The 26113-nt window shown below is 47.5% G+C and overlaps 1 protein-coding gene across 1 annotated transcript in view; it reads left to right on the top strand.

Annotated features, from left to right (window-relative positions):
- LOC149435315 (prostatic acid phosphatase-like) overlaps nt 1-26113 on the top strand; it is a 94008-nt gene that overhangs the window by 9545 nt on the left and 58350 nt on the right. Inside the window, exon 2 of the mRNA XM_089662802.1 lies at nt 20769-20864. Within this exon, the coding sequence (XP_089518928.1) occupies nt 20769-20864 (96 nt within the window). The remainder of the gene's footprint in view (nt 1-20768; nt 20865-26113) is intronic.

Genomic DNA, 26113 nt, shown 5'->3' with positions numbered 1-26113 from the left:
TCACCTTTTAAGTTGCATTACTGAAATAAATGAACTTTTGCACGATATTCTAATTTTTCAAGTTTCACCTGTATATCCAGTGGTGTCTGATCCACTAATTACATACTATTGATGTTTACATGTCAGCCTTGAATACAACTCCTTTCACATGGGGCAGATTCATTCCATTCAGCAAGGGATCAGCTTACAGAGCTCAGAGCAGTGCAGCCGGATGACAGGTCTGTGTTTGCTCAGCTTCTGCAGAGAAGACATGGAAAGAGCCCACTCTGCTGCATGTGTCACTGGGTGTATACAGACTTTGCTGTCCGTTTACACCTGACTACCTTTCAATCCAATCTGCCTAAATGGAAGAGGACGGATCCCCTTCCATTTTGTTTTAGTGGACCCAATCGGGTACGGAGGTAGGCAGATGTACTGTAAATGGTCACAAGTCAGCTTACACCTACCTGTCCATAGGAATGAATGGACCTTCTGATCAGATCCATCCTAAAAACGAATAGGCAAACCTTATCAGATCACCCATGTGAAAGGGGCCTGAGCAGGGGCGGACTGACCATTTGGAAACTCGGGCACTGCCCGAGGGCCCGGGGTCAGTAGAGGGCCCCATGAGATGCCCTGGTACCTTTTTCATAGGCTTTTATAAGTTTGGGCAAGGACACAGGGGCCCCATGATCCCCTATTGCCCGGGGGCCCCATGAGTTGTCAGTCCGCCCCTGGACCTGAGTCATTCACATAGCGGCACAATGACTGAAAGCAGTATCTAATCAGCAGGCACTGAAGGGGAAGACTTAAACACTTACTGATTTCCAATAGTGAAAGAATCAGGTGAATTCATTCACATTGTGTTGTATAAACCTTAAAAATATCTGTAAGCATTGACAAAAACATAGCTTCTCACTAGATTTGCTAATCAAACCTTTCCACAATAAGTTAAAAAGGCACAAATCATGACAATCTTTACTTATCAAACTGAAAAGAAAACCTGCCATGTATGAAATACAGTTGTTCTATCATGTTGACACCTATTTAACCACTGACCTGGAACAAGCATACAGATGATGAACTTTTGATTTTTCTCGTCTGCCTCTTTGTTCTTTGTCAACCCAGGGGGTCAGTATACAAACCAATCAAATACCATGTTCTAAAAAGAGCTCAGCAATGTCAGCCTCCATGTTTCACACTTGACAAGTTTTCTTAAAGTGTTACTAAACCCACAACAGTAAAATTAGTCTGTATATACAGTACAGCATGCTTGTTATACTCACTGTGGAACTTAAGGGGTTAATCCTCTGCATTGTGTAAAAAAGATGTTTGATCCTGTCTTCTCTGATCCTCCCCTTCTACAATGTTCCCCATTACATCTCCTGATAGAACACAAGCTCGGGGACACTCTGCTCATGCTAAGTTTTGTGTGTACTGCTAGAGAGTTTCTTTTTCTTGGGAGGGTTCATGTGATCAGCACAGGGCCAATCAGCACTGTCCAGACAGAGGGTTGGGGGTTATGAAATCACATAGTGAGAGGAGAATGAAAACTCCTCCTACAAGCTTTATTCAGTGCTCAGCCTGACACTGATAGAAGTGACAAGACTGCTCTAACTGCTGATGAGAAAAAGGTATTTAGCAGTTTATATTTACTAAAATAATTGAATTTTCATGTTCTGTGTAGTGTGGTAGATCAGATATAGTGAATGCAGGGTCCTGGGTTTAGTAACACTTTAAAGCTCTCATTGAGCTTCGGAGGTTGCTATTGCCAAGTCCCCAAAAGGAGAAGCTTTATAGATTCATTCTTAGCAACATTTTCAGGAATTGAGCCATGACAGCTTGCATCACTGGACTGAAATTGTCTGTGACCTTGAAATCATCTGCAGGGCTTTGTGAGAACATTATAGTTTAGAGGAAATACAAGTTACAGCAACTTTCAAATCTGTGGCCTTACAGAGATGGATTAGGAGAAAAAAGGGCCCTAAGTAAGTTAGTAGGATATTGCTCCTTATATCCCTTGACATTAATAAGGATTTCAATAAGCACATAGGCACTGCCCCATTTTCACTATCTGTACTGGCATGGCTGCCCTCATCAGACACCAAGGGGTTTATTTACTAAACCTGGAGAGTGCAAAGTCAGGCTCACTTTTGCATAGAAACCAATCAGCTTCTAACCTCAGCTTGTTCAATTAAGCTTTGGCAATGAAACCTGGAAGCTGATTGGTTTCTATGCAGAAGTGAGCCTGACTTTGCACTCTCCAGGTTTAGTAAATAAACCCCCAACTGTCTACAAGTCCATCCCTCCTTGTGTAGTGCTAGCTCCTCAGGGGCCGCTGATATTAGTTCCTTGTTTCCCAAACCATATAGAGGATTCCAGTCACCCAAGCAAAAGTCCATTCACTTTGTCTCCAATAAGCAGTCTAGGCAGGGGTGTATTTACCACAAGGCAAACAAGGCATTTGCCTAGGGCAGCATTTTTCAGAGGAGGCAGCAACGCCTCCTGGAAGAAGGGACATTTGCAGCATGGGGACAAGGTAGGAGTCAAGAGAAGCTGTGGACTACTTGATGGGGTGTATACAGAGCTCGACTCTCGTTCCCAGGGATATCCAGAGATGTGAAAGTGAGTGACTTTCTCTCTGGGGGGTGGGATGTGTGTTAGTGGAAGGCTCTCTCGGGTGGGGGGGAAGAGGTGTTGTTGGTCAATGTTAGGCTTTCTCTGCTGGGGAGGTCCGATTTTTGTGTTGCCTAGGGCAGCACAAAACCTAAATATACCACTGAGTCTAGGGGTTGTCTTTTTGTAATTTATTGCTTGTAGAACTTGTAACAGGAGAGGGGTTGGAGCATGGGATACTCCAAAATTCTCAGTAACATTGATCAGAAGACACTTATCTCCTTGTGGGTTTGGGGACAGTCCAAGGCCTTACAGCTGAAGACCATGAGACAATTTTCTTAGGCATCTGGCTACACTGCATGGCTGCACAGCTATAGGTAAATCAGTGCAGTTTTAGGGTGTACAGTCAAAAGGGGGTCAGTTAAGGTCTTTACTCACAAGTCCCAAGGACAGCTGCCTCCGTCCAGCTTCCTTTGGACATGGTCCAGTGGGTGAGAATCTCCCTCTCCAGACTCGATCTACTTGTAGAGAAATCCTGCACTCGGCTCCATATTATTCCCAAACCTTCCCTGACAGGGAAAAGAACAGTCTCTTCTGGGCTCCTATTTTCTACCTCCCAGACCACCTTCTGGGCACACCTCCCCAGGGATTGGTCAGGACATGATAAATATTTGGACCAGTTATTTGAATTTTCCACCAAAATCTCTAGAAACATATTCCAGAGACAGGGCGAAACAATCAAACTCTCGGCCTGTGAAACCCTGAGCAGAACTGAACAAGTGATTACTGCTTCCTTGCTTACAGAAAAAGCCAAAAACTAGATTTACACAGCATCCTACATTAATTGGGTAAGTAGAAGTGCTTTTAGAGCCTTTTCACACTGGAGTAGGGTGGTAAAACAGGTAGTAGAGCTGCGGTTTTACCATCTCTTGGAATTCTAACATTACGGTCAGGCTGTACACATGTTGTGGTCACAATGCTTTACTTCGCGGCCGCTGCATTTTCAACTCTGGCTGCAGAATTTGACAGACAACATGGCTTGTAAAACTCGTCCATTGAGATCAGTGGGACAACACTGCAACTAGGAACCAAATATGTGGCTGACAGTTCAGATTTCCCAGAGCTGGGCTTTAAGCTGGGCCTCTGGAATATCTTAGGCATCTGCTAAGGTTGCCATGTAGATGGATGATCTAACTTTGGGCCCATAACAAGTTTGGTGAAATTACTGATATTTCTGTATTACTCAGTCCTCATGCACACTTGACATTTTTGCAGCTGCTGTTTTTGGCTTTTGATGTTTTTTTCTACAGCTAGTAAACCCCCAGCATGTTATACTATGTGTCCATGCACACATAGACTGTAATCAACGTTTTTTGGCTGGAAAAAACCCAGAACTAGTGGGTTTCCAGAGGAGTTTTTTAGCCATAAAAACGCTCTAACGCTGAAAAATAAAACATGTAAAACATGGTAAGGCTCCATGCACACTGGGCGTTTTAAGAAAGCGCGTAACTTTAGCTGTGTAAAGTCATGTTAAAAACGTAAGTTTTTCAACATTTTTTAGCGGTTTTGTGTTAGCGTTTTGCCACATTTTTTCGCGTTTGCGTTTTTTAGAGTTTTTTTACCTAGAAAAATTTTTTTTGGATCAAAAAAAGTCCAAAAATGCTGGTTTGCCATAATTTGTCATGATTTACCACGTTTTGCTGTGTTTTTTATCATTAGAGCGTTTTTCCTCCTTTCACATCAAGCCCGACTTTGATATCGTGTGACTTACAGTGAAGTCAGACGATTTCAAAGTCAGAGGACCTGTCGATTTCAGGTGCGATTTGCAAGAAATCGGATATAGATGTCTGTGCAAATCGCACCAAAAGTAGTGCATATACTACTTTTGAAATCAGTGCGGCTCCGACCAAGTTGGAATATGGCCGCTCTAATAGTGAACAATAGGGTGCGGCTTGGCATACGATTTGCAAGTCGCATGATATACATGGCATGCCAAATTGCACCCGATGTGACTGGGGGCTTACAGCTAAAAAACTCCTCTAAAAACCCACTAGTCCTGGGTTTTTTTTCAGCCAAAAAACGCCCCTACCGAAAAACGTTGATTACAGTCTATGTGTGCATGGACAAATGGGATAACATGCTGGGGGGTTTACTGGCTGTAGAAAAAAATGTCAAAAGCCAAAAACAGCCACTGTAAAAAGTGTCCAGTGTGCATGAGGACTAAAAAAATTTTTTGTATAGTAATAATAGCGAGCGCTCTAGAAAAATAGCAGCTAGAACACTAAAAGGAAATCACAGTAACCTTAAAGTAACAATCGGTAAATGAAGTGCAGCGCTAACAAAGGATAAATAGATGAATAAATAAATAATAAATGAAACAAAGTTCATTCAGAATAATTAGTTCACTCGATGGCCTCTAGTGAATGACACCACTGGAAATATCCACAACAGCACGTATGTCTAAAAGCTTGTGACAGGAAACAAATGGCAGAAGTGCGCACTCACCGACTGCGCATAGGAAATGTGCATAAATGTAACCGCCAAATGGAGTGTAAACAGTAGGTGTATGGTGGGTTTCCCTCAGAAGAATGGTCATCAAGCTTGGATGAAGTATTACTCTGCTGGATCCAGAGGTCTCCTTTAGGGATGTGTGCCAAAATAATAGAGCAGAGTACTGCATGCGCAGTCCCAAATTCTTCATGAAAATGGCGGCGGCGTAATGCGCATGCACCATTTTGCTATATAAGCACCAGACGTCAGTCACACGGCTGTTAGCCTCCCCTTAGCACAAAAAGGTCTCAGGAGGAGCTAACAGCGTGTGATGTCATCGCCGCCAGGACCACAAGGAGGCCCGGCGGCCATCTTGCTTAAGGGTCAGTGCTGCAGTACTTTGCTCTATTATTTTGGCACTTTGTATCTGTACCCGCACCCTGTGTTTTTACCATGTTTGCTCAATAAATACCTGAAGTTACTACACTATTGGCACCCCCCCCTTTTCTTGGCTCCTAATGGAGGAGCTATTATACCCACAGTACATCCAGTATCCAGAGGAGGGAGCCCTGCATCAAAGCTGTATTCACACATCCCTAAAGGAGACCTCTGGATCCAGCAGTCGGTGAGTGCGCACTTCTGCCATTTGTTTCCTGTCACAAGCTTTTAGACATACGTGCTGTTGTGGATATTTCCAGTGGTGTCATTCACTAGAGGCCATCGAGTGAATGAATTATTGTGAACGAACTTTGTTTCATTTATTATTTATTTATTCATCTAGTTATCCTTTGTAGCGCTGCATTTCATTTACCTAAAATAAATTTTTGTTTGGTTAAACAAAAAACTCTAAAAAAAGCCAACAACCGCAACGCAAAAAAAGTGGATAAATGTCGCTAAACACTAATACAAAAACACAAAAAAACACTGAAAAACTCACGTTTTTAACGTGACTTTACACAGCTAATTTTACCAGCGTTATTAAAACATCCCATGTGCATGGAGCCTCAATGTTAATCCAGGGGCGAACTGACCATTTGGAAACTCGGGCACTGCCCGAGGGCCCGGAATCAGTAGGGGGCCCCATGAGATGCCCCTGGTACCTTTTTCATAGGCTTTTTTGGGTGTGGTTTGAGTGTGGGTGAGGACACGGGCCCCATGATCCCCTATTGCTCCATGAGTTGTCAGTCCACCCCTGTGTTAATCTCATTTACAGTAGCTGAGCGTTAAACAAAATGTTTATGCCACTTTGCTTTTATTGATTTTGACAAGGTAAACCCTAATTCCACAGAGGATCCAGCAGATCAGCACATTCGCAGAACATTTGCCCCCTGTTTGCTGTTCATTCACTGCAAAATGGACAGGGCATTTAGCTGCAAAACACTCACTGGGTTATAAATGCAGTTATCAAACTGCCATTGGTAGCATCTTCCGGCCCAGGGAAGCAAATATTCCCAGTTTTCCCCAATTTTATAGGTAGATCACTTGACCCTTATTTAACTTTTACAAGTATAATATTAAATGTTGATGTTGGGCGGACATTGTAATTAGTTTGATTTTTGTTTTAATGTGTAATAATTGGTTAAGCATTTTTATTTTTTAATATCTTCACCCAAAAGCAAATAGTTAGATAATAATCTTAATCTGTCACTTAAATTGTATTTTACTGCATTTTGGCTGCTTGTCATATGGCATTCTAGATCCCTTCCTGTCAAGTAGCAAACTGGTCAGATCAGTTTCAAGTTGTCTGCTGAGCTGATTTATAACAAAAAAAATAGAAAATGTAGAAAACAACCCTGAGCAGTCTCAGTTTATTCATGGAAAATACAGATTTGTTTTACCAGTTTGACTCTAGTGGAAAACTATGTGGGGGGGGGGGGGGGGGGTTAGGAGGATTTGACAAAATAAGGACTCCTTTGATAGGCAGTAAAGCTTTCCACAATCTGAAAAGCAATCTGCGGTGGACTGCCTTTCAGAGGAAAGCAAAGTAAGGGCTAGCAGGTGTTCAGGAGGTGCTACTGCTGCTTCTTGACTCCTTTTTTTTTGTTTACTTTTTTTTTTTAAATGGCCTAATGGCAATTTCACAATGGAGTACCATTGGCTCACAGTTGTGGTGTGGCCCCATTGATCTCAATAGGTATATTGCCGCCTGTCAGACATGCAGCTCAAGTTAAAATTGCTGTGGTCGTGGCATGTAAACAACCCCGTCAGGCTGTAATATTAGAATTCTTGTAGGTGTCTGGGGAAGGGGGGGGGGGTGAGGCGGTAAAACCACATCTCAGCCATCTGTGTGATAGAGCCAGAATTTTGGCCCAAAATATACTCATTTCAAACAGCTGGTTCGGAGGCAATTTCTGCCAGTTTTCCATTTTTTTCCCTTGAACCTGATTAAATTTTTTAATGAGAACAGGATAGTATAGAATTGACATCTTTTTAGTCAGATACAAAACAGCAGTATAAGGCCCCTTTCAGACAGGGTGGATCCACCTGCTCAGAAGGGTATCTCTCCACCAATCCCTGCTGAGCAGGCGGATGACAGGTCTCTGTCCGCTCTGCTGCTGTTGCTGCTACCCACTGATTTCAATGGGACAGTTGGATGGAAATGAAGTGCCTGTCCGTTTCTATCCGATTGTCATCTGATCCGATGCACTGGACGGATGGGGAACGGATCCCCATCCGTCTTTATTTAGGTGTACAGGGTTAGATCGGATGCCAGCAGGTGTCAGCGGACTATTGTCTGCTGACACCCGCTGGTCCATAGAAGTCTATGGATGGACCGATCAGGTCTGCCTGGAAAAGGGACAGGTGACTCATATGTTTTTTGAAAACACAATTGCTACTCCTTTAGCCATTTTAATTGGAGAATCAGCATAATAACACCTTGGATAATGCTTTGAATATAACTTGACGTTTGTATCTTGAGTTATGTGTCTCTTGAAGAAACACTTCATCTATGGAATGTTGGTGGATTTCCCTCATTATCTTGTGTCTTTTTGTTGGAGATTTTAACCCTTTCACGTTATATGTCATACATTTAATTAGGCTCATTTCTACTGTTAGTTCACTACACTACCCAATTTCCCATCAAAGGAAGACAGATATAGACATTTTAAGATATAGATGTTCTCCCTTTTTCTCCCTTCCCCTCCTAAAACATCCCCCCATTTTCCTCCCCACCCCCCTCTGTTCACCCACCCACAACCCTACTTCCAGCCCTCCCTTCCCTCTACTTATCTTACCCCTAAGACCCTTATGGCCTACATATTGCCCTGGAATCTGTCGTGGATTATTCCCACTAGCAATTCCTAATGTGGGGTGAGACTCAAAACATGCACGCCCACTCCAATCCCTGGCTCGAATCATCAGTCAGATTGGAGTCTGACAGCATATTTGACCTCCTGGCCACCCACCAGCTCCACGCTCCTCTAGCCCCTCCATCCCTCCCACCCATCATCTCGACCAGGTAGGAAGGGACCGAGGGCAAAGGAGCCATGGTGTGGCCGTTGGAGGATTGGGGGGCTGGGGGGAGAGGGAAAAAAAACACCCTCTCTCTCCGAGCTTTCCCCCCCAAACCACTCCTCCCTACTTCTTCTTGGATACCCACTGCCATTCTCCTTACCCCTGCCCACCACTCTCTTTAAGTCCTTCTGACCACCCTTCAAGGTCCATTTTCTGTAAATCTAATTTCTCACAAAAGTCACTGAGATCTTCTGAGAACCTCAGCCTTGCCAATTTCTCATCTTTCCATCCAATCAGGCATGCTGGAAATCCCCAGTTATATCGAACTTTTTTCTCTCTCATATGCTCCAGCAGCGGTTTCAGAGATCTTCTTTTAGCCAGTGTCTCTGGAGCAATGTCAGCAAAAATATGCAACTTTGTTTCCTCATATTTTATTTCAGTAATGTCATGCAAACTTTTCTATATTCTTTCTCTTAATAATGAAATCGAACTATCACATCTCTTGGGCTTTCCGCCGGAAATCCTTTTGGCCGTCTAATCCTATGTACTCCCTCAATTTGCAGATTTTCTGTTGCTGGTCTTCCAATTATTGGTTTACATACTCTCTTTATTTTCTCCCTTAGATACTCTTCCTGTTCTTCTGGTAGACCACAAATCCTTAGGTTCTTTCTTCTATAACGGTTCTCCTGGTCTTCAAATTTAAATAGAAGCTTTCTCTGCTGTCTACGCATGTCCTCCACCTGCGTTTCTAATCTATTGATTGGTTGAACGTGTGCTTCCATTCTTCCCTCTACTTCTTCTACTTGCGTTAGAATTCGACCCAAGCCATTGCGTAGTACCCCCATCTAATTTTTCAAGAACATCTCCAGTTTTGCGAACATTTCCACATATCCATTTTTGTAGGTATTTGTGACATGGCTTCTTGTTGTTCCGTGACACTTTATTTATTTATTTATTTATCGAGTTTATATAGCGCCAAAGGGTTTGCTCAGCGCTGTACAATAGAGGGGGGACAATACATGAAACAGAACAGTAACATCAAACAGTACACAAGGGGTAAGAGGGCCCTACTCTTTCGAGCTTACAATCTAGGAGGGAGGGGGTAGAGGCACAGGAGGAAATGGCTGTGGGGGATGGAGTGGTAGGAGGAATGAAGGAGAGCAGCAGTTAGGTGAGGGTGGGGTAGGCTTCCCTGAAGAGGTGGGTTTTCAGGGAGCGCCTGAAGGTGAGGAGGGAAGGTGACAGTCTGATGGATTGGGGTAGTGAGTTCCAGAGGATGGGGGAGGACCTGGAGAAGTCTTGCAGTCGTGCGTGGGAGGAGGAGACCAGGGAGCAAGATAGAAGGAGGTCCTGTGAAGAGCGAAGGGTACGGGTAGGGTGGTACCTGGGAATCAGGTCGGTGAGGTAGTTAGGGGCAGTGTTGTGAATGGCCTTATAGGTCATGGTGAGCAATTTGAATTTAATGCGTTGGGCAATGGGGAGCCAGTGGAGGGAGAGGCAGAGGGATGTGGCAGAGGTGGAGCGGCTGGTGAGGTGGATGAGTCTGGCCGCTGAGTTCAGGATGGTCTGAAGCGGGGAGAGCCTGCACTGGGGTAGGCCGGTGAGGAGGGAGTTGCAGTAGTCCAGGCGTGAGATAATCAGGGAGTGTACTAGTAGTTTAGTTTAAGGAAGGAGCGTATCTTGGAGATGTTCCGGAGGTGGAGCCTGCATGTGTTTGTGAGAGATTTGATATGAGGTTGAAAGGAAAGGTTTGAGTCCAGAATGACGCCAAGGACCTTGGCTTGCTGGGCGGGATTGATGGTGGTGTTGTTGGTAGTGATGGAAAGGATGGGGGGGGGGGGGCGCGGGCTGGGGGGAAGATGAGAAGCTCGGTTTTGGAGAGGTTGAGTTTGAGGAAATGGAGCGACATCCAGTCAGAGATGTCGTTTAGGAGGTGAGTGATGCGGGCGGAGAATGTGGGGGTGAGGTGAGGGGTGGATAGGTAGATTTGAGTATCATCAGCATAGAGGTGGTAATTGAAGCCGTGGGAGTGTATGAGTTTGCCAAGGGAGGAGGTGTAGATGGAGAAGAGAAGGGGTCCAAGGACAGAGCCCTGGGGGACCCCAACAGAGAGGGGGAGTGAGGAGGAGGTGGCACCGTTGTAGGAAACGCTTAAGGAGCGTTGGGATAGATAGGACGAGAACCAGGAGAGAGCGGTGTCTCTGATGCCAAGGGAGAGTAGTTTATTAAGGAGGAGGGGGTGGTCGACTGTGTCAAAGGCCGCGGAGAGGTCTAGGAGGAGGAGGACAGAGTAGTCGCCTTTGGCTTTGGCGGTTAGTAGATCGTTGGTGATTTTGAGGAGGGCAGTTTCGGTGGAGTGTAGGGGACGGAAGCCGGACTGTAGTGGGTCAAGGAGGTTGCTGTCAGTCAGGTGGGCACTTAGGCGATCGAAGACCAAGCGCTCAAGGAGCTTGGAAGTGAGTGGCAGCAGGGAAATTGGTCTGAGGTTGTTGAGGTCAGTGGGGTCCAGGGAGGGCTTTTTGAGTATGGGGGTGATGTGCGCATGTTTTAGGGGGGAGGGGAAGACGCCAGTAGAGAGGGAGAGATTAAAGATGTGGGTAAGGGAGCGGATGAGGGAAGAGGGGGGTGACCGGAGGAGTTGAGAGGGGATAGGGTCCAGGGGGCAGGTAGTGAGGCGGGCTTCTGAGAAGACTCTGCTGACTTCCTCAGTGGTAGTAGGGCTGAAGGAGTGCAGTGATGGGGGGGTTACGGTAGGCAGGGCCTTGGGTGTGGTGGGGGGCAGTGCCGTTGCGAGGTCAGAGGAGGGGAGAGATGAGGGGGTGATAGAAGGGGGAGGCTAGATGGGGAGGTAGATTGCAAGTTGACTATGTCCTTGCGGATTGCGTCAATCTTGTTGTGGAGATGAGTGGCAATCTCGTGGGCGGTAAGTGAGGTACTGAGTGGAGGAGGGGGGGGAGAGAGCAGGGAGTTGAAGGTGGAGAAGAGTCGGCGAGGGCGGGTGGAGAGGGTGTTAATCAGGTTAACAAAGTAGGCCTGCTTGGCGGCGTGGAGGGAGGAGGTGTAGGTGAGGAAGGCAGATTTGTAGAGGGAGAATGCATGAGGGGACCTGGTTTTGCGCCATAGTCTCTCCAGCGCACGACTGCGACGTTTGAGGCATTTAGTGTGGTCGTTCTGCCATGGTTGGAGCGGTCTGGGTTTGATGTTGCGTGTGGTTAGGGGTGCCAGAGAGTCTAGGGTAGCTGATAGTGAGTCATTGTACGTGGAGGTGGCTAGGTCAGGACACGATAGTGGAAGGATGCTGTCGTGTAAGCGGTCGGCAGCCGAGTGGAGGGGGGCCGGGTGCAGGTTACAGAGGTTGCGGCTGGTGATGGTTTGGCGCACTGGGGGGGGGTGTTGGGGGAAGGGGAGGTGGAGAACGTGAGGAGGTGGTGGTCGGAGAGAGGGAAGGGGGTGTTAATGAAGTGGTTAAGGGTACAGAGGTGGGAGAAGACGAGGTCCAGGGTGTTCCCATTGATGTGGGTGGAGGATTGAGTGTATTGTGTGAGTGTGAAGGAGGAGGTTAGGTGGAGGAGTTGGGAGGTAGCTGGGGTGTTGTCATTGATGGGGATGTTGAAGTCCCCGAGGATGATGGTCGGTAGCTCAGAGGAGAGGAAGAAGGGAAGCCAGGCGGCGAAGTCATCCAGGAAGCGGGCTATGGATCCGGGGGGCCTGTAGATCACTGCGATCCTTAGGGGGGTGGGTGAGAAGAGCCGGATGCAGTGAGCCTCGAAGGAGGAGAAGGTTAGGGAGGGGGGGTTAGGGAGGACCTGGAAGGTGCTCAGCGGTGATAGGAGCAGGCCGACACCACCACCTTTGTGACCGCTCAGTCTTGGTGAATGGGACCAGATGAGACCTCCATGGGAGAGTGCCGCAGGGGAGGTAGTGTCAGTGGCCTGTACCCAGGTTTCGGTGATGGCTAGGAGGTTGAGGGAGCGGGAGATAAAGAGGTCATGGATGGCAGTTAGTTTGTTGCAAACCGAACGGGCGTTCAGAAGTGCAACCGAGAGAGGGGGGATGGATGCGGGGAGGAGGTGCACAGGTATGAGGTTGAGGGGGTTGCGGCGGCTGGCGGGGGCAGGGGGGTCCCTGGAGGGGGGGAGAGGTGGTGAGGTGCCAGGGTTCGGGGAGATGTCCCCAGCGGATAGGAGAAGGAGAAGGGTGAGGAGGGTGGCATGGGAATGGGAGGTGTAGGAGCGTGTGGGTCTGGTAGTGGTGGCACGTGGGTCGACCGGGGAGTGGAGTACCAGGAGGAGGTGGTGAGTGCCGTAGTGGGGAGAGGGCAGAAGTGAAGGGGCAATGTAGAGCTGTTTTGGGGGGGTGGGCGGGTAGAGGGAGGCGATTTTTGGGATGGAGGAGAGGAAGACGAGGAGGAGAAGTGCAGGTGGCATGCTGGGGTGAGTGCAGTGCTGTTCGGGTCGGGGGAGGTGAAGGGATACGGGTCAGGGCGAGGTGATGTGGAGAGTCTGTATCACCGTGGAGGAGTCCACTAGAGTCCTTCTGTAGCTGCAATCTGTGAGTGCAGTATGCTGGCGTCCGAGGGGTCTTCAGTGGGTCCGGTGGATCGGCGAGTGGAGGGGTCGTAGGGTGCGATGTCTGGGGGTGTTGGTAGGCACAGCGTCTGGTGATGTTGGCGGCTCGGTGGCTGGAGATTCGCTTGGTGGTCCGGGAGATTCGCAGGGCGACGTCTTGATTCGCTGGGTGGTCCGGGTGTTGGGTGTCCAGAGGTGGTAGCTGGGTGCCCGGTAGCTGGGTGCTGGGTGTCCAGGGGTGGTAGCTGGGTGCCCGGTAGCTGGGTGCTGGGTGTCCAGGGGTGGTAGCTGGGTGCCCGGTAGCTGGGTGGTAGCTGGGTGCCCGGTAGCTGGGTGGTGGGTGTCCAGGGGCGGTAGCTGGGTGCCCGGTAGCTGGGTGCAGGGTGACCAGGGGTGGGCCCAGAACCGACGTATGGGTTGGGCAGCGGAGCAGAGATCAGTGGGCCTGAGCTGATTCCTGGTGGTCAGGGATGGACACAGGGCTAGTGGGGAGGGCCCTGCGAAGGCTGGCAGGTCTGTGGGGATCGGTGGTGGCAGCTTACCCGTTCTGGTGGTGCTGCCGTGCAGGTATCCTGGGGTGGTCCTGGGCTGCTGTCAGCTTGGTGGTCCTTGCTTGCTGTTCCTGGTGGTCCAGGGTAGTCAATGAGGACCCAGGGCTGATGGGGAGGGCCCTGGGCAGGCAGGCAGGTCGGTGGTACCCGGTGATCAGAGCAGAGACGGTCCGGGCGGATGTCCGGCGATGCGGTCCGGTCGCGTCAAAAATTGAGGCCCCGGCTTCAGGTGCCGGGTAGGCCGCGATTCCCGGAGCTCCGGGAAAAGGTCCAGAAGCTTACCCTGGTGGTCGGGCTGGGCCGGGAGTGTCTTAGGGGGTCCGCTGCGGGCCAGATGGCAGCGGATTGGGGCTAGGAGCGCAGGAGCTCCTAACACATGTCTGCTCCCGCCGCCATCTTGGCAGTAAAAATGCCAAAAACTTTGTTCCATGACACTGTCCAAACTCATCGATTCGATAGTGTGGTTCCATTCCCGGGAAACAGATGACAATCTAGATTGATCTCCGTCAGATTTTCTAACTTCTTCTTGTTTTTCCTGTGTTCAATTCTCTGGACTTATCTCCTGAGGAGCATGCATTTTTTAAATTGTTATAGCTTTCGCACTCAGTTGGGTGGGTTTTGGCTGATTTGCCCTTCATTCCTGATTCAACTCTCCTGTTATATTTCTATTATCTCAGGTTTCTAGTAACTGTCACATAGGTAATCACCTGAGCCTCCACGCACTGGGTTTACTGTAGTACTCTAATAATATCATCCCCAGGAAAAGGCCCTTTTTCTTTTACTTCTAGTGATTTTTGCCACCTTGGTTGATTACTTTAGGGCCAAAATAGGTTCAACAGTTCCACCAACCTAAGAGAACCCCCCGCAGTAAAGTCCTCTGTCTCCCCCAGTGTTCCTGTATGTTTGACTTTGATTTGTTACATATGCATCAGATACAACAGAAGTTTAACCACTTGCCCTCCTGAGGTTTTACCCCCCTTCCTGTCCAGGCCATTTTTTGCATTACAGTGCTGCGTTACTGTAACTGATGATTCCTGCGGTCATGCAACGCTGCACCCAAATGAAATTTACGTCCTTTTTTTCCCACGAATTGAGCTTTTTTTTGGGAGTATTTGATCACCTGTGCGTTTTTTTATTTTTTTCGCTATAAAAAAAAAAGACCTACAATTTTGAGAAAAAAACAATATTTTTGACTTTTTGCTATTAAACATGTCTAGTAAAAAAATTTCGGCATAAATTTAGGCCAAAATGTATTCTGCTACATACATTTGCAAAAAAAATTCCAATACATGTAAATTAATTGGTTTACGTGAAAGTTATAGCATTTACAACTGGCAGCATAGATACTGGAATTTTTTTTTGTTACTAGTAATGGCGGCGATCAATGACTTATAGTGGGACTGCAGGACAGCGGCGGGAATTCTTACACTGGGGGGGGGGGGGGGGGGGGACTGATTTGATGTCACTGACATCCCCAATGACACCAATACAGTGATCAGTGCTAAAAAAAAGCACTGACACTGTACTAATGGCACTGGGCATGAAGAGGTTAACATGAGGGGTGATCAAAGGGTTAACTGTGTGCAGGGAGTGTTTTACTAAGGGGCCGTGTCAGTTTGCTTCACTGTAAGAACACTGCTTTGGATGGCTGTGAGCAGTGTGCCCGAGCTGACAGGGAGAACTGTTAGTAAACAAAACAGTCCTCCCCGTCGGAGATGCTTGGTAATAACCAGGTGCCGGTGGGTGATCACCGGCCGGGACCCAATGATTGACAGCCGCGGCCGCGAATGGCAGTGCGGGTAGGGCGCACATGCAGCTTGGGCGTGTCCCCTACCCAGAAATTAAAAATCACGAGTATATATACGTGATTTTGCGCACCTGTGCTGCCCTGTAGCTGTATTTCTGCTATAGGGCAATTGGGAAGCGGTTAAATGTCCTGCCGTTGCCCAACTCACTATCACCCTCCGCACCGGCCATTCAGGACCAGTCAGTCTCTGTTCACTCCTCGGCTCCCATCATGGCCTCCGCATTGGAAAACACACCTGTGGGGGAACATTAGTGTTGGTCTTGGGGGTCTCTAGGTCTCCTGAGGATATTGTCTCAGCACAGGGGGGATCCCTCCAAAGCCATGTTTCCTCTTCATCTACAGAGCCTCCCTGCTGTCCCGGACCTTTAAGATATCCCTGTGGGTTGGGCAGTTCTCCAATGCCTGGGCACTCCCAGCCGCCGCCTCCTGCTCCCAGCCCGCCGGGGACCCAGGACTTCTGCACGTCTCACGGCCTTTGCTGACCACAAGCCATCTGGCCGCTCCAGGAGCTCAGCACCAGGAGGGTCCCCCGCACTCACCAACCACCACCAGGACCGCCTGGCCACCGCTGGATACTCCTCGCCAACCAAGACCTCCCTCAGGTTAGTTCAGGGCAGTCGAGTACAAGGCAGTCAGGCACACATAGCTGGTAGGCGTCCAGAGCATCACGCTGCTCACAGCGCCATGTACAGGCCCTTCCCCTGCTACACTGAGGGGGCAGTACTGTCCCTCCAGAGTTGTTTCTAATACATGTAACACACTGTCCTATTTGTTCTTGCGTCTGCTTAGTAAGATTTGGGATACAAAATATTTTCTTTATTTCATCTTTCACTACCTGCCAACCCCGATGTCCTATGCCATTGAACTGTGCTATAATAAGTGAAGCACTGTGACGTGGGAGTCCTATTATACCTCCCTTTGACCATTTGCATCTAATGTCAACCCTTTTTGTTGCCAGTATTCTACATCCTTTTTAGTTTCTGTATTTTGCAGCTCCTTGAGAAGAGAATGTTCCGGTAGCATAGGTGGATCCAAAATGGCCATAGACTTTTGTGAGTTTTGCAAAAATTGTTGCTGTAAGGTGCAGGGGCAGACTGACAACTCATGGGGCCCCCAGGCAATGGGGGATTATGGGGCCCCTGTGTCCTTGCCCAAACTCAAAAAAGCCTATGAAAAAGGTACCAGGGGCATCTCATGGGGCCCCCTACTGACCACGGGCCCTCAGGCAGTGCCCGAGTTTCCAAATGGTCAATCTGCCCCTGGTAGGGTGGCACATTTGCATTCTATTAAAAAAGAACATATGTGCTGAGAGCGCGTGCCCTGCACGCTCCCAGCACATATGTCTGGTACTCACGGAAATGTCCCGATCTACTCTTTCGATCGGGCCCTTTCCCGATCATGTGACCGCCGTAACGGCATTTCACGGCGGTCACATGACCTTAAACCCCGCCCCCGGCTTCTGAAACCCTTAAAGGGCCGGGAGGCGCCGGCACGAAGGGGTTAAAAGAGTGGTCCAACATAATTTTCCTCCTTTATAATTGAACGAGTTGAACCCGTGTCAATTACAAACAGTAATATTTTTCCTGCTACTCTTAGAACTATTAAAGGTTCCTGTTATTAATATTATTATTATACAGTATTTATATAGTGCCAAAAGGTTTGCTCAGTGCTGTCCATTATAGTGGGGGACAGTACATGAGACAAGACAGTAACAATACAATACACGAGGGGTTCGAGGGCCCTGCTCTTTCGAGCTTACAATCTAGGAGGGAGGGGATAGTGGCACAGGAGGAAGTGGCTGTGGGGGATGGAGTGGTAGGAGGAGTGGAGGAGATCAGCAGTTAGATGAGGGTGGGGTAGGCTTGCCTGAAGAGATGGGTTTTCAGGGTGCGCCTAAAGGTGAGGAGGGTAGGTGACAGTCTGATGGATTGGGATAGTGAGTTCCAGAGGATAGGAGAAGTACTGGAGAAGTCCTGCAGTCGGGCGTGGGAGGTGGAGACCAGGGAGATAGAAAGTAGGAGGTCTTGTGAGGAGCGAAGATTACAGGTAGGGTGGTATTTGGGTATCAGGTCGGTGATTTAGTTTGGGGCAGCGTTATGAATGGCTTTGTATGTCAGTGTTAGTAGTTTGAATTTGATGCGTTGGGTAATCGGGAGCCAATGGAGGGGATGACAGAGGGGGGTGGCAGATGCGGAGCGGTTGGTAAGGTGGATGAGTCTAGCCGCTGAGTTCAGGATGGACTGAAATCGGGGATAGTCTGTGATGAGGTAGGCCGGTGAGGAGGGAATTGCAGTAGTTTAGGCATGAGATAATGAGGGAGTGAACGAGTTGTTTAGTAGTGTCTGGGGTTACAAACGTTGAGGAGTATGTGAAACAACTGGACATGTGAGGGAGCTTTTACCTTAGGGGCAGCCCTATTGTGGACCTTGGTTCTGCCAACTGATCGGGTACTTGATGGGTGGATTTCTGCACCTTTTCTCCTGTGGTATGGATTTATTCCCTCTAAATTGTGGGCAATCCTTTTTCCAATGACCTTCCTGTCCACATACTAAACATCTGTCATCTTTGGGTCTTCCACCTCCTCTACCTTTATATCCTCTTCTCTCCCTGTTTCCATTGCTACCTCTTTCTCTAGGATTATAACTATGTTGTAACCCCTGAAAATGTGCTTTGTTGGTAGACTTGGGGACCTCAGAACATCCAGAGGCGTCTTTCTCCATCACTTGATTTTCAAACATACAGTTGTGACCAAAATTATTCAACCCCCACTGAAATTGAGTGTTTTGGCCAGTTTGACATTGCTTTTGATCATTCAGTCATCTTGCTTACATTTACATTAAAGAGGCACTTGTAGGTCAGACAAATATAACATAACAGTTATAATGAAATAACCACAAATGTCTTTTCTGTGCTCACAGCATTATCAGTTTTATTCAACCCCCAAGTGACATTCAATCTTAGTACTTAGTACAGCATCCTTTTACAGTTATAACAGCTTTTAAACGTGAAGCATAGCTTGACACAAGTGTCTTGCAGCGATCTACGGGTATCTTCGCCCATTCTTCATGGGCAAAGGCCTCCAGTTCAGTCACATTCTTAGGCTTGCGCACTGCAACTGCTTTCTTTAAGTCCCACCAGAGGTTCTCAATCGGATTTAAGTCTGGTGACTGCGATGGCCACTCCAAAATGTTCCAGCCTTTCCTCTGCAACCATGCTCTAGTGGACTTGGAGGTATGCTTGGGATCATTGTCCTGTTGAAAGGTCCAACGTCTCCCAAGCCTCAGGTGTGTGACGGACTGCATCACGTTTCCATCCAATATCTCCTGGTACTGAAGAGAATTCATGGTACCTTGCACACGCTGAAGCTTCCCTGTACCTGCAGAAGCAAAACAGCCCCAAAGCATGATTGACCCTCCACCATGCTTCACAGTAGGCAAGGTGTTCTTTTCATCATAGGCCTTGTTCTTCCTCCTCCAAACATAGCGTTGATCCATGGGCCCAAACAGTTCTAATTTTGTTTCATCAGTCCACAGAACACTATCCCACAACTTTTGTGGTTTGTCCACATGGCTTTTGGCATACTGCAGTCGACTCTTCTTATTCTTTGGAGACAGCAAGGGGGTACGCCTGGGAGTTCTGGCACGGAGGCCTTCATTACGCAGTGTGCGTCTTATTGTCTGGGCTGAAACTTCTGTACCCACATCTGACAAATCTTTTCTCAGTTCCTCAGCAGTCACACGGGGACTTCTCTCCACTCTACGCTTCAGGTAGCGCACAGCAGTCGAAGTCAGCATCTTCTTTCTGCCACGACCAGGTAGCGTTTCAACAGTGCCCTTTGCCTTGAATTTGCGAATGATGCTTCCTAAGGTGTCTCTTGGTATGTTTAACATCTTTGCAATCTTCTTATAGCCATTGCCCTTCCTGTGAAGAGAAATCACCTCTTCTCTTGTCTTCCTGGACCATTCTCTTGCCTTCACCATGTTTGTAACCACACCAGTAAATGTCTAGAAGGAGCTGAGTATCACAGTCATTTTAAAGCTGCCTAATTGGTGCTTATTATGCTTGATTGCTGCTCGGTGACATCCACAGGTGTTTTCAATACCTGATGGAAAGCACCTGTATGAACCTCTGTTCTTCAGAGTGGTAGTCTTTAAGGGGTTGAATAATTGTGGCAATGAAGAAACCACATAAGAACCATTTACTACTGTATTACATAAACAATTGATGTCATTTTAGTTGCATTTGGGTAGTTACAACGTCCTTGTAGGATTTGATTCTGAATACAATTCCAAATGTACACTATAGTCCCTAAACCCCTTTACAGCATTGGGGGTTGAATAATTTTGGTCACAACTGTACTTGCGTCCATCTCAATCCAGTTTGCAATAAGCTGTTTTATTAACAGCGTAATTTCAGGTCTGAATCCTGCCATCAAGGTTTGGATATGTATAGTACCCATTTCTGCACTAGCGATATCCATCCCAGCTTCTTCCTTCCAAACTTTTCTAAATTTTTTCACATTTTGTCACTGTATCTTTTGTTCCTTGCTTACAAGCAACAGTAGTTTCTAACGATTTCCTACTTTTCCATATTCGCTCCATCTCGGCTGTCACCGCCTCCCATACCTTTTTCTGAGTGTCTTCCTTCAGCCATACATGAGTGTTCTATTCCAGAGCAGTCCCACTGCATGGACAAGGCAAAATGCCTTGTCTCCTATGTACCCGGTTCACACCACTGCATTGCAGTGGTTGTGGGCACAATGTTCTTATAAAAAGGACTTCAATCAGTACTTTTTATCAGCGCAGTGCGGTGAGAGGTGCCACGTGACTGATGTTCTGCCGAGCTAAGTGCATCACCGCTGTGCTGAGCTCAGCTGGATCACACTGCATGGCAGCAGCTTGTGTGAATCAGCCCTAACACCCTTCTCCTCCCTCCGTTCTAAGCTGAGCTGGGTGCGAGGATGGGGAGAGAGATCAGTGCAGCAGCTCCAGCTTTCCATTCTGTGAGAACAGAGGGCTGGAGCTGCATGCTCCCCTTTTGTGCTTGTACCCCTTTTTAATTAGGAGCAGCATCTGCTCCATGTTCTAAATTGCCTTAACTCGTTAATTTTTCCCATTATGTTTGAGAGTCCAGACATAATGTCCTGTTGCCTTATGTCAGTAAGAGAAGCCTATTAGCTTTATACTGGAATGGGCAGCAGGTACCAGAAAAGTGTCTTACGTGCTTTATTGAATTCCCTGACAATTAAATAAAGTCTGTCCACCTTAGTGCTGATTTGTTTTTACTTTTTCTCTTTGTTAGTTGTTCCGCCATGGTGACAGAAGTCCAGTTGATACCTATCCTAACGACAAGTATAAGGAAGATTCTTGGCCTGATGGGTTTGGACAACTCACGCAGGTATGACCTAAACAGGTTATTTTGTCATGTGTTTTGTATGCCATTTTATAAATATTTTATCTACACTATATTTTGGAGTAATGTGTTAAAACTAAAGTTTTTGACCAATTGCCTATTTTAACAACTGTTAAAGTGTTACTAAACCCACAACAGTAATATCGGTCTTTATATGAAGTAAAGCATACTTGTTATATGCACTGTGGAATTTAAGGGGTTAATCCTCTGCATTGTATAAAAAGGCTGTTTGATCCTGTCTTCTCTGATTCTCCCCTTCTTCCAGTGTCCCCCTCATCTCCTGATAAGGCATATTTTGTGGAGACACTCTGCACATGCTCAGTTTGGTGTGTATTGCTAGAGAGGGTTTTTTCTTGTGAGAGTGCATGTGATCATCACAGGGCCAATCAGCATTGTCCAGACAGAGCTTAGAGGTCCTGCATCCTCCTAGAGCAGAAAGAAAACTCCTCCTACAAGCTTTAACCAGGGCTCTGGTATTTAACAGTTTATATTTACTAAAACAATTGCATGTCCATGTTCTGTGTACTGTGGGAGAACAGATATAGTGAATGCAGGTCCCTGGGTTTAGTAACACTTTAACCAACAAAACAAACAAATGAACCATGAACACCTGCCATCATACCTGCAATTGAAATAAACGTGTGTGTGTATATATATATGTATATATATATATATATAGTGGGATCTCGCTTCAACGTGGTAAAGCTTTTAAACGCACACAGCTACTCGCTTTCTTTAAGGGCCTTTTTCCCCACTTTTATTTAAATGCAAGTTCAAAACAGAAGTTTCCCACACAGGGGTATCAATCATCCACAAACAAAATTCAGCCTCCTGGCTCTCTCAGATATACAATCTTCCTGTCTGTCTCCTGCAGACTTCTTCAAGACTTATGGCTCGTGCACACAGCTGGCCACTAGCACACAGCTAGACTCTAGCAGCCCCTTGTTGCTTTTGGCTTCCACCTCTCCTAGGTGGAGCCCACCTGACTTCCAGGCAGTGACCTCCTGTCTTCCAAGTGGAGCCCTCCTGACTCCTATCTGCCGGGGTGGAGCCCAGAACTCTGATCCTGACTTTCTGAAAAGGCCTGCACACACCTGTGCAATCAGTCTCCTGGCCATTCCCAAAACCTGGTCCCAGGATTGGAGATTTCATCCCTCCCAAATCGGTTCAAAATCTCCAGGCTCCAGCTCCCAAAATGGACCTTACAAACAAAGGAGGAATGTGAAAAGCCACTTTCCTCCATATCAAACACTTACTCTGGAGCCCCTCAACCTGCCTTGTTGGGAATCCAGGGTGACAGATCGCCACACTGTCACATATCCCCCCCCTTTGTTTTGATCCCGTAGGGGGCAGAACACACAACTTATACCTTCTGGCACCTCTGTGCCAGCTCTCACTTACAGGGGTCCAATCTGGTCTGACCATACCTTTCCTAAAGGGGAACTCTACCCAATGACTCCTTTGGTGTCTCTCCCCAAGCCCCATTGTCACTCTGCTATGGGCTCTACTCAGACCTTGCCTACGCTTTTTCCGGGTGCACTTCCATAAACACTGTCTTTCTTGAAATCCTAACAGGGTCCCCCTGGCCTATTGACCTTTCTGCCCCTTTGCTTCAGGTTCCAAGGTTTCCTAATACCTCTCTCAGTATTACTGTCCCAAGGCTGTAGGGGAACTATTTCTACTGTATTTGTACCAGGACCACCCCCCTGATTTCTTGCACCTTTGAATATCAAACCTGCATGACTCATTACCACAGCATTCAGTTTATCATGAACGGCTATATTCCAGTCAATATTACAGCTTTCAATATCTTTTCCAGCATTTGTTAGGACAGTGTCTGTAGAGGGCACACACACACACCATAGGGCAGCCATCACCCACGTGAACCTCACAAAATGCCACTTCACCTGGTGTCATGCACTCTGCAGGCGGCTGTCCAACTATTTTAACTTTTCCTACACCACTTGGATCTGTATCCAAACCCGGTACAGATGAGCTCTCTTTTGATCTATTTTGCCAGTTTTCACATACCATTTCTCCCTGTATTTCAGGTGTCTTATCAGAACTGCTACATAAACCTCTTTTTGGCCCAATGACCCTGATTTCTTGATGCACATCCGTTTGAGCCCTGGTCAGGATCTCTGCTGTTCTCTGGTCCATGCTCGGCCCTTCCATCTCATGTGGTTTGTCCAATGGTGCAGTAAACACGCCCCTCACTGACAGCTGACCAGCACCATCCTGGACCATAGCAGCAGAAATGCTTCCCACCTGGCTGTTAGGAGGTGAAACCTTTGACTCATTTTCCATTTCTCCAAAACATTTCTCATATATCACATTTACAGGTAATCCAGCGGCATACCCTGATACAACTTTTAACACCATCAACAAATTCAGAAATAAACCACTTTCTTGTTCCCGTTTGATATGTACAGCCAGCCATTCGGTGCTCCACCTAGTGGTACTCCGCAGTACCAGACCATCTGACTGTGGAGGAGGCACCTCAATATACATTGGTTGTACATTCCAAAGTTCAAGCATCTCCTTTAATACTTTGGTTACAACCCAACCACTTGACTCTAAACCTAAGACCTTCCTGACCATATTTAGGGCACTGGGAACGCTGAGAGACTCACCTGCTGAGACTTGAGAAGTTGAAATTTTTAAAGGGACATCCTCCAAGCTGGAGATGGGCACAGCCTGGTGCTCCACCAGAGCGCTGCCATGTGCTGGGCTCACTCTCAACATCTCAGACTCAGCATCCACAAGCTGCCCCTGATCATTCCCAGTGACAACATCATTTTGACACTCCATGCCAACATCACTTTTGTGGGTCACAGACAAAGTCTCTGCTGTATACACGCCCTTATCTATAGGCTGTTCTATAGATCCTCCTGCTGGCACAGCAGAAACAGTGTCCACCTTATTTTTTTGCATAAAACCTCATCAATGAGATTAGCCTTTTACCCCAACTTTCCCAATCCATTGTATATGTGCTCAATTCGCCCGTGCTCCTCAGCACCGATCCATCCGCCCAAGGAGACACATAAGAATAGACGGGCTTAGTTGCAGATCCATTGCACAAATCACTCTGGATCACATCAGACTTGGGTAACACCTGTTTTCCCACTGCAGGTTGCAATAGCTCACATCCACCACTTTGCTCTGGTGGTGCTTCCTGAACTACCCACATATTTGCATTTTTGCCAGGCTGCATTAACCCGCTGTTCACCTGAACACTTTCAGTATTGTTAGACTGCACCAACACACTCCTATGACAAGGTGCAGTTCCACTCTGCTCCACCAGAGTGACATTGCAGTTGTCCCGGGCAACCTCCGGCTCCAATACACGGAGACCCCTGGAGATGTCTAAGGACACCTGTGCTGTCTTACCACCAGTTGCTATGGGAAATGACCCATCTTTAATTACAGCTTTTGCACTGCAAGAGCTCAGGGTTTTCCCAACAGCAGTACATTTCACAACAACATCATCATCAGCATTTGTAGCTCTTGTGGGCTGTACTATCCCACTACCAACCTGTGACTGGCACACATTAGTGACATCACTTGCTTTTTGAGAACCATGCACAGGTTTTACTTTAATTCCTACCTCCCCACTGTAAAAGGCACTGCACAGGGAAAAGTCACTCTCAAAAGCACATTCAGTGGCCCAACTAACTGGGGTCACTCCTACATCAGAATGGACAGTCTCATAATCAGTCCTTCTCAACATGACAGTCCCAGCCATGGTTTTATCACACACAGTCTTACCCACCACAGTAGTAGGTGTCACCATCTTCATTTGAGTGCGTCGTCTCATAAACGCATCCTCAACTGCACTTTCCTTGGCAACTTTTCCCTTGCCCCAAGGTGAAGTAACAGACGCCATCATAGGCTCCATGGACTCTCTGGCACCCCCTGCAGGCCCAACAAGAACTTCCTCCCTGTTGCCAGAGGTGGTTGCTGACATTTTAAAACAAGACTCCGTACTTGCAGTTGTAGACATTTGCCCAGTATCAGTGGTATTCCAGAGTCTGGGACAGTAAAAGATCCCATGCCCCCACTGACCACATTCCACACAGGGTATATTTCTACACTTCTCTTTACTGGGATACTGAGCCACATCTCCAATGCAGCTCCTCCTTCCAGGCACTACTTTTTCTCCGGTCGCCATGGGAGATTGCACTCTCCAAGCAGAACTTTGCTGGCTCTTTCCAAAACGCTGTATTGGCTCCTCTTGATACCACTTGCCATGATCCTTGTATGACATAGCCCCCTGTACACAGACAGCCCGACTGGCCTCCTCTGTGTTGCTATGGGCCTTCACTCTTGGTCCTGGCCTTTGGTCAGCCCCTCTCCTTGCACATAGCATAGGCTTCTCTCTGCTGGACCAACTCTCAAGCCGTGACACATTCACATTTTTCACAACAGCTACTGGTTTAACTGCAGCAGCGTTGCCATGGGTGACAACACCCCTCTCCCAGGTACGGACATCCTGAAGCTCTCTCCTTGCACTGAAGGTTGGCTTGCTTTCCTCTTTAGGTTGGTTCAATGCTGCCAGGTGCCGCTTGCACCAGTCCACAGCAGACTCACCCACATCTACATTTCCCGGCTTGGCTGGGGCATGCGGTATATAACCCCCTAGCCACAGGGCTCTCTCATTTCAGCAAACATTGCCTCCTTTTTCTGTTTTGACCGCCCCATCTTTGCAGTCATGCACACAGCAGTGTGTTACACAGTTCAGCAACACCATGGAACACTGTCTTTTTAAGGCAAAGTCCTTTTCTTTAGCAGGTTCTCCTCACCTGCACACACATATTGGTGCATAAGTCTGCACTAAACACAGTTCATATAACTGATGAACTTACTTCAATCGCTGGGATCTCCAATTCTGCCCACTGCATCCTCCACCATATGTGGGAACTCGCTTCAACGTGGTAGAGCTTTTAAACGCACACAGCTACTCGCTTTCTTTAAGGGCCTTTTTGCCCACTTTTATTTAAATGCAAGTTCAAAACAGAAGTTTCCCACACAGGGGTATCAATCATCCACAAACAAAATTCAGCCTCCTGGCTCTCTCAGATATACAATCTTCCTGTCTGTCTCCTGCAGACTTCTTCAAGACTTATGGCTCGTGCACACAGCTGGCCACTAGCACACAGCTAGACTCTAGCAGCCCCTTGTTGCTTTTGGCTTCCACCTCTCCTAGGTGGAGCCCACCTGACTTCCAGGCAGTG

This window comes from Staurois parvus, unplaced genomic scaffold, assembly GCF_062004578.1.
Source record: "Staurois parvus isolate SC_StPar_1 unplaced genomic scaffold, SC_StPar_1.0 ptg001545l, whole genome shotgun sequence".
Classification (NCBI taxonomy): Eukaryota; Metazoa; Chordata; class Amphibia; order Anura; family Ranidae; genus Staurois; species Staurois parvus.
Note: the sequence above shows the minus strand (reverse complement) of the source record. Positions and strands in the feature narration are given on the sequence as shown.